The sequence below is a fragment of the Taurulus bubalis genome (genome assembly GCF_910589615.1).
Source record: "Taurulus bubalis genome assembly, chromosome: 4".
Lineage (NCBI taxonomy): Eukaryota > Metazoa > Chordata > Actinopteri > Perciformes > Cottidae > Taurulus > Taurulus bubalis.
The window spans coordinates 19,435,615-19,447,786 of record NC_136592.1 but is presented as its reverse complement, the minus strand read 5'-3'; the positions used below and the strand labels follow the sequence as shown (position 1 = coordinate 19,447,786).

Here is a 12,172-nt window from a genome sequence, read left to right as displayed (position 1 = left end):
TCTGGGACCTGGATCAATATAAGTGACAATGAAAATGTCATATTGTAAAATGTATAAAGGAAAGGAACAACACTGCATCCAACACAGAAACCAGTATAAGACCAATAAGTTACAACATCCTAAGTCTCTTTTATTTCATTTTAATATTATTTTGGTCATGTCATGTTGCGGAGCACGCCCATGTCATAGTAGCTTGAAGCGAACATTTCTGCAAATCTTATTACTAAATCATTTTTAAAAAATCACAAAATGACAGCTGGAGATTATTTATCAATTGGAGAAACTGCAGTGTACTGATGAAAATAACATTGATCCTGATTCAAATTTGTATCATGATTATAAATCAAATTCTGAATATTATATTACCGAGTATAGGTTAAATCATTTCTACAATACATTTTAATCGTAGAAGTCTCTATTCAAATTTTGATCACATCAAAGACTAATTAAAATCATTAAAACATACATTTCAAGTTGTTGCTATAAGTGAGACTTGGTTAGCAAAGGAAAAGGGTGTTGACTTTGTGCTAGAAGGAGACGATATGTTCAGAGGAAACCGGATCAATAAGAAGGGTGGTGGTGTAGGATTTTATGGACAGAACGACTTTCAATGTAAAGTAATTGATAACACAGTTATTGATGATATTATGGAGAGTTTGACATTTGAAATCCCTTCTACTAAATTTAAGAGAATATTCTTGAGTTCAATTTATAGGACGCCTGTTCCCTGCATTAACCAATTTATGAAAATTTTAGTTGATATTTTTCAAAACCACTTTTTGTCTGTGGTGACTTTGATACGTTAAAATGGAAAGAACACAAATTAACAACGGACTTTTGTAATGTAATGTTTAGCTGTGGTCGCTGGCCTCTTATGGATAAACATTTAGGAAAGTGCCGCACTTATTGATACATTGAACATAAATGTTCATGACCAAGTAACACATGATTTGTTATTAACTGATATCAGTGATGTTTTTCCTATTTTTGTGATCCGACACATTTAAAGGTTAACTGTTTAGTTGGTGTAAGTGAGCCTTCCTGTAAATTGGTAACACCTGAGAGAATTGAGGCTTTAAAGATGGAACTTAAAAACAACAGCCTGGATGAGGTGTATGTTGATGTAATCAATTATATTATTCGAAATAAAGTTATTTTATAAACAGCTCGAATAAGTTTTATTTTCAAAGTTGGATGACCAACAACTCGTGTCATCAGCTCGGACACCACAAGGTTTGTGGGAGGAGGAGAGCAAACCACTGTCTTTGTTTAAATCTTTGGTGGTCAAATGTGATATTCAGCCGATATTGGGAAAAAGGTTATGAAGAGCATCCTTAACACAGATTGTAATTTCAGCAGGTTCTGGACTGAGACAAGAAGAGCCACTACTGATTCCACTGCTTTGCTGAAGGCTTCCACTGTCTCTCAGCGAGCCCTTCGACCTGAATAGAGAGAAATGCATTACTTAAACTACCAACAACACCACATAGAGATCCTGAAGGAAATATTCTAGTGCAGCCACACCAACCATGATTTGCTGTCATTGTGAGGCATAAGGTCAAATACAACTAGAAGATGATACTTCCTGCTTGTGAATTCCCATTCTTTGCTACTGTCACTGTACTTGTCACTAAAGTCTGTGTAGCTTTTCACGCTGACAGCATATGTTGTGCTTGGCTCCAAGTTTTGACCAAGTATTTCATAGTTATTCAGTCTATCAATTTGAGTTGGTTTGACAGAGACGGATACCTGGTATGGAGAAACAAGAATTAAAAAAGAAGATGGTCCAGCAATCAGAGTCTTTTTAATTTACCAGCAACCTGACATAATCAAATGGAAAATTATCTCAGTGTTATATTATTCATAATTGCTCCTACCTTTTCTGTGTCTCCTTTTTTATGGTAAGTCACATTAGCTGTCAATCTAGTCGCGAGCCAGCTGGGTACCGTGTTTGGATCCCACATGACTTGACAATTTCCATTGGTTTCTTTCACTGAGACAATTGTTTAGGTTTTAGGCTTTACTGTAGAAGAAAAGAGATACGAAAGGTAAGGGTCATGTTTCATAAGCTCCATCCAGTTTGATACCCACTCACTGTTGATCTGCATCAGTCTATATCTGGCAGTACAGGTTACAAGTAGGGACTTTCACTAAAGTCAACTCACTGCTTTCTTTGACGCTGATGATTTTGGACTCCATGCTTTTGCCTCCTTTCCACACTGTGGCTGTATAAGTCTCCACCAAGATCAGTGCCATCCCTTGGGGATTAATAAAGTATATATTCATTCATTCATTTCAATAGAACAACAACACTGTCTGACGTCACGGTCACACTGTGTGAACGTGCCTTTCCTCTCCCTGTGGAATACAAGATGGCAAACATCCTGTTTTAAATAGCCTATTGAGACACTTACATTTCAGTTGATATGTAATATTACTGACTGCATGGTGGTGTAGTGGCTAGCACTGTCACCTCACAGCAAGATAGGTCGGTTCCCGGTCTGAGTGGAGTTTGCATGTTCTCCCTGTGTCAGCGGGTTCTCCGGCTTCCTCCCACAGCCCAAAGACATGCAGCTCAGTTAGTTGGACTCTAAATTGCCCGTAGGTGTGAATGTGAGAGTGAATGCTTGTCTGTCTCTAAATGTGTCCTGTGATAAATTGCCGACCTGCCCAGGGCGAATCCTGCCTTCATCCAATGTCAACTGGGATCGGATCCAGCGCCCCGCGACCCTGAAGAGGATAAGCGGTTCGGATAATGGGCTGGCATTTAATATTACATAAGAAAAACAACGTCTGATTCGACAAATAAATCCAAAAGCAAGCTAATAAATGTAATATTGTATCAGAGTAAATTCACTGGTTCTGCAGTGAAACACAACTAATACAAAATAAATCATCTTTATTGCAGAGTCAAATTGTATTCAGTGCAGTGTTGTGCTTCAAAGTGGCAAATTGAATAAATGAAATGAATGTCTCAAAACAGTCGTTGGTACAGTGAGAAAAATACATTACATGAGAAGATTAATTATGATAATGAGTTAGTGCATAGACTATATAAAACATGTCTATATTTCCACTATACCAGAGAGAGTTGTTGCAATATTCCCGAGAATTAGCAGGACAAGAGATATCCTATCACGGACGAGCCTGAAAGCAAACACAATAGCAGATTTTTTCTTCACTTTAATGCGACAGATTGGATGATTTAAGTAACAGACACTTTCCAAGACTCCAGATTACCTTTTAAAATCCATCCTGAAACGATGTATTCCACTTCTTGGAAAACAACAATCCAAGTCACCGACGAAGTAGTTTTGGACGTGCTGACATGTCTCACAGTCTTCCTGATATGGAAAGCTGTTACTGGAAATGTTGCGCCACTAACTCAATGGAAGGGCTTCCCACGCCCATTTCCTCAAAGAGTGAAAGGAGGCAACACTCTCCCCTCTGCCGACAGCAGAGTTTAGTGCAAGCTAGCTATACTCACCTACATAAGAATAATAATGTAGAATAATGCAAAATAAGAACAAGTAAATACATTAAAGGTGCTGTGGCAATATGAATTTAAAGTTGTGAAATAATGTATATCTATCTATCTATCTATCTATCTATCTATCTATCTGTTTTTCTATTCATTCTTCATATTGTCAGTGTAGCAAGTGCATTGACAGCATGAAGTTATTGTGACAGCTGTGAGACCAGCAGGTGGAAGGAGAGTGGTATGTGACAGATACATTGCTTCATGTTGCTTTTATTTCTGGAGTTATTCTCACTGTGAAAACATTTGTTGTACACATTTTGCAGTTTAGTCTGTTGCTTTTTGTAAAACAATGTCTTTATTATACAAGTGTGTAGCTAAATTTATGCTCAATGATACTATCAGATTTGTAAAACAGACCCAATCGCTCCACCAAACACGTAGCCTGTTTACCTTGATAGCAATGTATTATTGACCATATTTTGCAGATAATGTTGCACATTGATTTTTCTGAGGACCGGGGACATGGATATATATATATATATATATGATTTCTTTTTCAAATGCAACTTATCTTATTAGGTATTTCTCACAGTACAGTAAGAAGTGAGATTCTGTCTCTTTTGTGCCAAAATGAACACGGCCTGGCTTCTATGTGTGATCTGATCTGTCTGTGACGGCCAGGCTGTGTTTACTAGTCTCTACATTGTCAACTTTTTCTTTAGTTTTCTATCAGTCACAGTGGTACTTCTGTGTACTCTCTTTACTTTACTTGATGATTTACTGGTGTCGTTCCAACATTTACAAAACGCAAGTTTGTGATCTCTGTAACAGTTGTGATGTCTCTGTTCCCAGTGCGTCCCAAGACCAGAACTATTCCCATGACTGTGATCAACAAGAGGCTACAGACTATTGACAGTAGGGTAGGGTTATTAATGGTTTATAAACCATTATATGTATCAGAATCAGAATCAGAAACCATATATTTGCCAGGAATGTTTAAGTTAAGGAGTATGTTAAGTGGCATGAGTGTTTACATATGAAGTGTGCAGGAGAGTGACCGGTAAGAAGAAAGAAAAGAAGAGGAAAAAAAAGAATGAAAAAAATAGTCCGAAAAATAGTCCTGGGGGTGAAAAAAAAAAATCTGAAAAATAGTCCTCCCTTTATACAATATAAAATAGTAGGATGTCTTTGAGTTTCACGTCTTTGTTGTGACCGAATATAGCCTGAGGTGACGTGTGTTTCTTTGGAAGTGGCTCAGCAGTTCCAGAGAAGAGGAATGAGGAAGTAACCTCACAGCTCTGAATTGCACCAGCTCATTATGAAAGCTGCTTTGTATCAGACGTTTACTCAGTGTAGATATAGTTTTGCTTGAAAGGCTCAGTATAGATGGCCAGACTGGGTACCTGTGCCATTTTGTATGACTCCCAGTAAAATTAAGGTGAGGGAGAGATTAAAATAATCTACCATAAATGACACTCACATTTTTACTAAAGTCGTACTAATACTACAGCACAGACAAGATAGTTAGATATGATTTACAGTGACACACTGCTCTATGCTTTATCATTTAGAGAATACATTTGACCTTACACAGAATATAGTTGAATATGACAGGTGATTTACGGATACGAGAGCTGACTGTAGCTGTTTTGTTCAAGCACTACAGCAAGCACACATTTAAAACTCAAAACAAGTGCATTCTGTTCATGAAAGACATTTAACATGAATGTTTTTATGTACAAACTTTCTGTATTTTTTCACATCAAAGGCAGTCATACACAGTTGCAACGTATTCACGAATTAAACAAATGTTTAGGTTGATAAGGTGCAATGCGAACAACAAATATCCATGACACAATTTAAACAGTCATGTCACAGTTGGGGAACCAAAGTCAACTTAAAGTCCATTTCTTAACTATTATGAAACTTTCGTCGTATCACATGATCTTCATCTGCAGATATCCATGACAAAAGTATCGTATGACAAAAGTATGATTTGAAGATCAGGAAGACCATTCACAGTCCGTTACAGCCACCTCTCCCTCACTTTCATCTTCCAAATTTCTCAGCAATGTTTCTCAAATGCATAAATTACACACAAAAAAAAGAATACAAATGCAGCCCTACACACTCTGATAGCCGATGTCTGAGATTGGGGGTATAGACTGGTCAGCAGGGATCGAATGGAGAAAAGGTCTTTGGAGCTCAGAGAGACACTGGACTCCCTGGACATTGTTCATGAAACATGGGATGCTTTGATCCATCTTGGTGAATAATTCCTCTGGATACCTGTACAAATGTTCCTCTTTCTCATCACTTCTCTCATCGGAAAACAAAATATCCGGCTGCTCCACCAGATTCTGAAATGGCTGGTAGTCGTCCTCCATTGGAGGAAAGCTGTATGAGCCTGCAGGCACACAGCCATGGCAGGGTTTTTCCTCCCATAGAGTTGCCCCTTCAGTTCCTCCATGCTGCTTTGTCGCACCACAAACCGCCTCCTCAGAGCTCTCACAACAGGTCTCAACTCTGGATACAGGATCACATGAAGCAATTGTGTTGGTGCCAAAGACGGAGGACGAACTGGAGTCTTCTGCAGATGGAACAACATGATTTGCATTGCACTGCTGATATGACATGTCTGTAGTCATGAAAGATAGACCCCCTGGTGGTAAATTAACAGGTGGACAAGCTGGTGCCTGTGGGTCAACACAGGTCATAATGGCACCCGCACTAGGATGGTATGCAGAGTCACAAAGCATTTCAGCCTGCGTCTGGACCTCAGAGCTGTCCGTCACACTCTGACGTGGGCAGCTGGGAATGAGGAGGGAATACGTTTTGTTTTCAAAGTCAGAAGACGAACAACTCGTGTCATCAGCTCGGACACCACAAGGGTTGTGGGGGCAGGAGAGCAAGCCACTGTCTTTGTTTAATTCTTTGGTGGTCAAATGTGGGCCGATATTGGGAAAAACTTTTTGAAGGGCATCCTTAACACAGATTGTAATGTCAACAGGTTCTGTGTTAGCATAACTGAGACAAGAAGAGCCACTACTGATTCCACTGCTTTGCTGAAGGCTTCCACTGTCTCTCAGTGAGCCCTTCGACCTGAATAGAGAGAAATGCATTACTTAAACAGCCAACAACACCACATAGAGATCCTGAAGGAAATATTCTAGTGCAGCCACACCAACCATGGTTTGCTGTCATCTGGAACAAGAGGCTCAACACAGGCAATGGAGAAGTCGGTTGTTCCAGGCTTCAAGACCTGCAGCAAGGAGAATAAGAACAATTCAAACTACAGGTTTGAAACATTTTGGTTAAATGGGTCAATTTGTAAAAGTTATTTTCCAAAAGATTCTACATTGATTACTTAACAGTACAGAACATTTTTACTTGGTTGACACATTTCTGAAAGTATGTGGAGAGGTTTAAAGTAAATCATTAAGATGTCAGTCATGCCATTTGTCACAAATACAACCCACGAACAACTGGTATACTGTATTATTATTTTTTTACAGTGCAGCCATACAAACTCTATATTGTACGGAAACGTTTCAATAAAAGAGAAAGTAACTGATACTTGCAACTACCGACGGATTTCACAACATGATTCGTTTTATAAAATGTAATATTTATTTATCATATTACATGCTGTATTTTTTCCTATGAATCTCTCATGTCTGGGAAGGAAATCTGAATCTATAATATATAGAGAAGAAATTAAATGCAGAATGTAAATGCATTAGATGACTATTGTTAAAAAATGCCAAAACTAAACAGCATGATTTTGTGAAATTGCAAGTTTTTCTTTTTCTTTTGAGGCAACATCAAGTTTACATCACTAGGTGTCTCACCTTTTGCTCGCTTGGGTGAATAAGACCAAGTTTGGGTTTTGGACATTTGGCAACTATGTCCCACCACTTTGTTTTGAGCCTAAAATCAATTGGACAAATACATCAACAACAATCACATAGATGTCACATAAACACAACACAGGAGTTATAGTGTTTAAGGGAAAAGTCTATCATATTATTCACTAACAGAGAAATGCAAAAACAATCTTTTATCTTCTTTACGTACTTTACAAAACAGACATATATAACACCGGTGATGATGACTGCAGCAAAGCTGAGGCTGATGATGAGAGCCAAGGGCAGGGCATCAGGGGACATAGCTGTAATGTAACATGTATAACATGTATCATGAAATGAAAAAGCCCAAAATGTTCTTTGTGAAGCACAAGGTCATATACAACTAGAAGATGATACTTACTGCTTGTGAATTCTACTTCGTTGCTACTGTCACTGTACTTGTCACTAAAGTCTGTGTAGCTTTTCACGCTGACAGCATATGTTGTGCTTGGCTCCAAGTTTTGACCAAGTATTTCATAGTTATTCAGTCTATCAATTTGAGTTGGTTTGACAGAAATGGATACCTGGTATGGAAAAACAAGAATTATAAAAGAAGATGGTCCAGCAATCATAGTCTCTTTAACTTACCAGCAACCTGACATAATCAAATGAAAAATTATCTCAGTGTAATATTAATCATAATTGCTCCTGCCTTTTCTGTGTCTCCTTTTTTATGGTAAGTCACATTAGCTGTCAATCTAGTCGCGAGCCTGGGTACCATGTTTGGATCCCACTTGACTTGAAAATTTCCATTGGTTTCTTTCACTGAGACGATTGTTGGGGTTTTAGGCTTTACTGTAGAAGAAGAGAGATACGAAAGGTAAGGGTCATGTTTCATAAGCTCCATAGTTTGACACCCACTCACTGTTGATTTGCATCAGTCTATATTTGGCAGTACAGGTTACAAGTAGGGACTTTCACTAAAGTCAACTCACTGCTTTCTTTGACGCTGATGATTTTGGACTCCATGCTTTTGCCTCCTTTCCACACTGTGGCTGTATAAGTCTCCACCAAGATCAGTGCCATTTGTTCAAAAGAGAAACAACACTGTCCGACGTCACACTGTGTCAAAGTGCCTTTCCTCTCTCTGTGGAATACAAGATGGCAAACATCCTGTTGTAAATAGCCTATTGAGACACTTATATTTCAGTTGATATGTAATATTATATTTTAAAAGAAAAACAGAGAAATACAAAACAAAGCAAATAAATGTATAATTTTAACAGTAAATTGACTGGCTCTGCAGTGAAAGAAAACTAATAATACAAAAATGTAAAAAATCACTCACTCTTTCCACTTATTGCTCCGGAGAATCATATTGTATTCAGAGCAGTTTTGTGCTTCAAAGTTGCAAAGGAATGTCTCACGATAGTCGTTGGTACAGACAAGATTTTTGCCTGAAGAAAAAAATACGAAGAAATACGAGAAAAATACGTTACATGAGAAGATGCATTATGATAATGAGTTATTGCATAGACTATATAAAGCATGTCTATATTCCACTATACCAGAGAGAGTTGTTGCAATATTCCCGAGAATTAGCAGGACAAGAGATATCCTATCACGGACGAGCCTGAAAGCAAACACAATAGCAGATTTTTTCTTCACTTTAATGCGACAGATTGGATGATTTAAGTAGCAGACACTTTCCAAGACTCCAGATTACCTTTTAAAATCCATCCTGAAACGATGTATTCCACTTCTTGGAAAACAACAATCCAAGTCACCTACTAAGTAGTTTTGGACGTGCTGACATGTCTCACAGTCTTCCTGATATGGAAAGCTGTTACTGGAAATGTTGCGCCACTAACTCAATGGAAGGGCTTCCCACGCCCATTTCCTCAAAGAGTGAAAGGAGGCAACACTCTCCCCTCTGCCGACAGCAGAGTTTAGTGCAAGCTAGCTATACTCACATACATAAGAATAATAATGTAGAATAATGCAAAATAAGAAGTAAGAAGTAAATACATTAAAGGTGCTGTGGCAATATGAATTTAAAGTTGTGAAATAATGTATCTCTCTCTCTCTCTCTCTCTCTCTCTCTCTATATATATATATATATATATATATATATATATATATATATATATATTTATATATATATATATAAAAATATATATATATATATAAGTTGTGAAATAATGTATATCTCTCTCTCTCTCTCTCTCTCTCTCTCTCTCTCTCTATATATATATATATATATATATATATATATATATATATATATATATATATATATGTGTGACAAATAACGTAGGACGAGCAAAAGTCTCCAATTCAACATGTGTGTAATGTCATTTTACTGTTTCTTCAGTCATATATAAATTATTTACAGTCTAGCAGCATTTGGTTTTGGCATTATATGAATTTACACAAGATTATCATGTTGTTGATGTAAATTATAAATACGTGGACTTTTCATATTGTCAGTGTAGCAAGTGCATTGACAACATGACGTTATTGTGACAGCCGTGAGACCAGCAGGTGGAAGTAGAGTGATATGTGCATACTGCATGTCTTCCTAATTTATCTCTTAATTAAAGAGACAGCGCTCTCTTCTAAAGGGTTAATCCAATACTTTCTTCCCTTCAGTCAGTATGTGTGCGGGTAGTTAATGTTCTCACACATAATAATAACATTTTATTGAACTTAAACACACATTTAAAGTAAATAATTAGAAATGTACACAGTCTTATTAAATCAGCAAGCGCTATGAAATAACATATTTCATGGCGCTTCATTTACATGGCGTTGGTTAACTATTCATCTTCATAAATGTCAGTGCTTTTTGTGAATAGTGTTCGCTATGTCACTTTTCAAAAGCAGAAGTGGATTTCACAATAATGGTCTTTATATTGCAAAGGCTGTTACAGTGGAATAGTGCACACATATTGCTCAGTTTTTTCCGATAATTAAACTACACCTCATACAACACTACACTACACTGATCTACTCCTGAAATGCAGACTAAACACAAGAAAAGGGATACCTTGATAGCGATATATTATTGCACAGATGCCCAAGGGCTGTGTTAAATTGAAGAATGTGTGAACATGCAAAAAATGTTTTCGTCAAAGGTTTAAATACTGGACACTAAATGTCTCCCAGAGGTTTCAAAGTCCCATTATCTTCCTTAATAGCTTTGTAACGTTAGATGCCCAAAGACTGTCTTAAATTGAAGAACCATGAAAAACACTAATGTGGTCAAACTATCTGACAATCTCATATGTCTTATGAATGTAAATTAGACTCACTGTTTTACAACACAACACATGATGAGACATTTGTTTGTTTCTACAATAACAATGCTACTAAACCCCCGCGTGACAGGCGGAGATGACAACGAAGAGACATGCGGTGCAATGGCACCATCTAGTGGACAATAATGTGGAATTACATTAAAACACTTGTCTATAAAAACCCAAAGTCACTTTATATATTTGTGCAGTTCGCAGCCCATTTCTGACCAAACTATTTGATTCATAATTAACATATTGGAGAGCAGAGTAGATTTATAAAGACTTATACTGAAAGTCTGGAACCGGAAGTCGCAGGTGTGTCATGAGCTGCTGTTCGGATAATTAAAATGTCTAACGTCAGTATGGACAGATCACCGCGTGCATCAAAGCCTTGGATCGCTCTGAGACGATTTGACAAAAACGGTTCGTAGGTTTCTGCAAGTTTTATAACTTTACGATCATATTTATTATTTTTCAGCCACTGCTCTCTGTTTGTGTCCGTCTGCTTCTGTATCCATGGAAACCAGCCTCTTTAACTCAAGATGTATTAAGCGCTCACATTTTTGACATGTTATTTAAGCAATAAGGTACTCGAGGCAGTACTGTGTCGTGCAATAATGTACTGTTCAAGGGAGTTGTTAGGCCCGACGCATAGCGGAGGGCCGGCAAACCCTTGAACTGTACATTATTGTAGACACAGTACTGCCTCGAGTACCTTATTGCTTTTATAATACGGGTACCTGCGACTTTATAAATAGTAATAGTAAGCTCCCTTTCAGCACAAAATAGTTGTAGCCACCAAACCTTGTGTATCGCATTTCAGCAACAGAGAAAATAGTCCCGTACGTACGGGACTATAAAACTGACTGCCTGGTCAGTAAATCTGACCAGGTCGGTTGGAAGCAGGGTGGAGGATGACACGCAGCCACCGATGTAAAGAAGTGCTCTCGCTGCTTCTGTCCGTCTTTTCTCCGTCATTTTTCTCCTCCATGATGTTTAGAGAACTTGCCTCGCGTGGGGAAAAATGACCGACGTAATTATCTCTCACTAGAAATTATCACGATTTTGTGGTCAAACCCTTTTCATTCCTCATCTCATTTTAGGAAGGAAGTGACGTTGTGTTGTCGTTCGTTATGCTAGTGTGGGGGATGCTAAGTGAGCTTGTTAGCTGTTCCGTTTGAGCTAATGTTACTGTTAGCGAAGAGCCCCGTTGCAATACTGTGAACACTCAAGCAATACACCTGCAAGTTAAGGAAACCAACGTCTGCAGGTCATTACTGCGGACGTTACAATATCAAAGTTTACACGAACATGTTTGGTAACTTGTGTAACGTGTAATGTTTATGGCTGAATAAACTACACCTCGTGACTCACTCTCAACCAATCAGAATGCTTGATTTGATCTACCCGTATTATAAGAATCCAATATACTCGCGTTATTCATACATTCGTTTCGTTTTCTTTCAGTAAATGGTCAGGAGTAGCTAGTGAGGCTTTCAGCCATACATGCCAAAGAGGAGAGCAGCTGTGTTTGATTGTTATCA

The 12,172-nt window shown here is 38.0% G+C and overlaps 1 protein-coding gene and 1 long non-coding RNA gene across 2 annotated transcripts; both read right to left on the bottom strand.

Annotated features, from left to right (window-relative positions):
• LOC306734997 lies at positions 1-2,714 on the bottom strand. The gene is made up of 4 exons (XR_013770981.1): positions 2,415-2,714; positions 2,166-2,258; positions 1,878-2,023; positions 1-1,442 (listed from the first exon to the last, which is right to left on the bottom strand). It is a non-coding gene; the product is annotated as an uncharacterized lncRNA (long non-coding RNA).
• Positions 2,715-5,226: 2,512 nt separating this feature from the next.
• On the bottom strand, positions 5,227-7,901 carry il4r.2 (interleukin 4 receptor, tandem duplicate 2). The gene is made up of 5 exons (XM_079216593.1): positions 7,751-7,901; positions 7,559-7,652; positions 7,333-7,411; positions 6,670-6,743; positions 5,227-6,583 (listed from the first exon to the last, which is right to left on the bottom strand). Exons 2-5 carry the CDS (start codon positions 7,648-7,650, stop codon positions 5,605-5,607), a joined length of 1,224 nt encoding a protein of 407 aa, XP_079072719.1. The 5' UTR covers positions 7,651-7,652; positions 7,751-7,901; the 3' UTR covers positions 5,227-5,604.
• Between the last annotated feature and the right edge of the window lie 4,271 nt (positions 7,902-12,172).

Bases quoted from the DNA above. Each gene is read 5' to 3' on its own strand.
- il4r.2 (XM_079216593.1), bottom strand. From the start codon at position 7,650: ATGTCCCCTGATGCCCTGCCCTTGGCTCTCATCATCAGCCTCAGCTTT. The intron at 6,744-7,332 runs GTGAGACACCTA...TCCTTGCTGCAG, and splicing joins TTCACCCAAGCGAGCAAAAG to GTCTTGAAGCCTGGAACAAC. The intron at 6,584-6,669 runs GTTGGTGTGGCT...CTCTCTATTCAG, and splicing joins CCAGATGACAGCAAACCATG to GTCGAAGGGCTCACTGAGAG.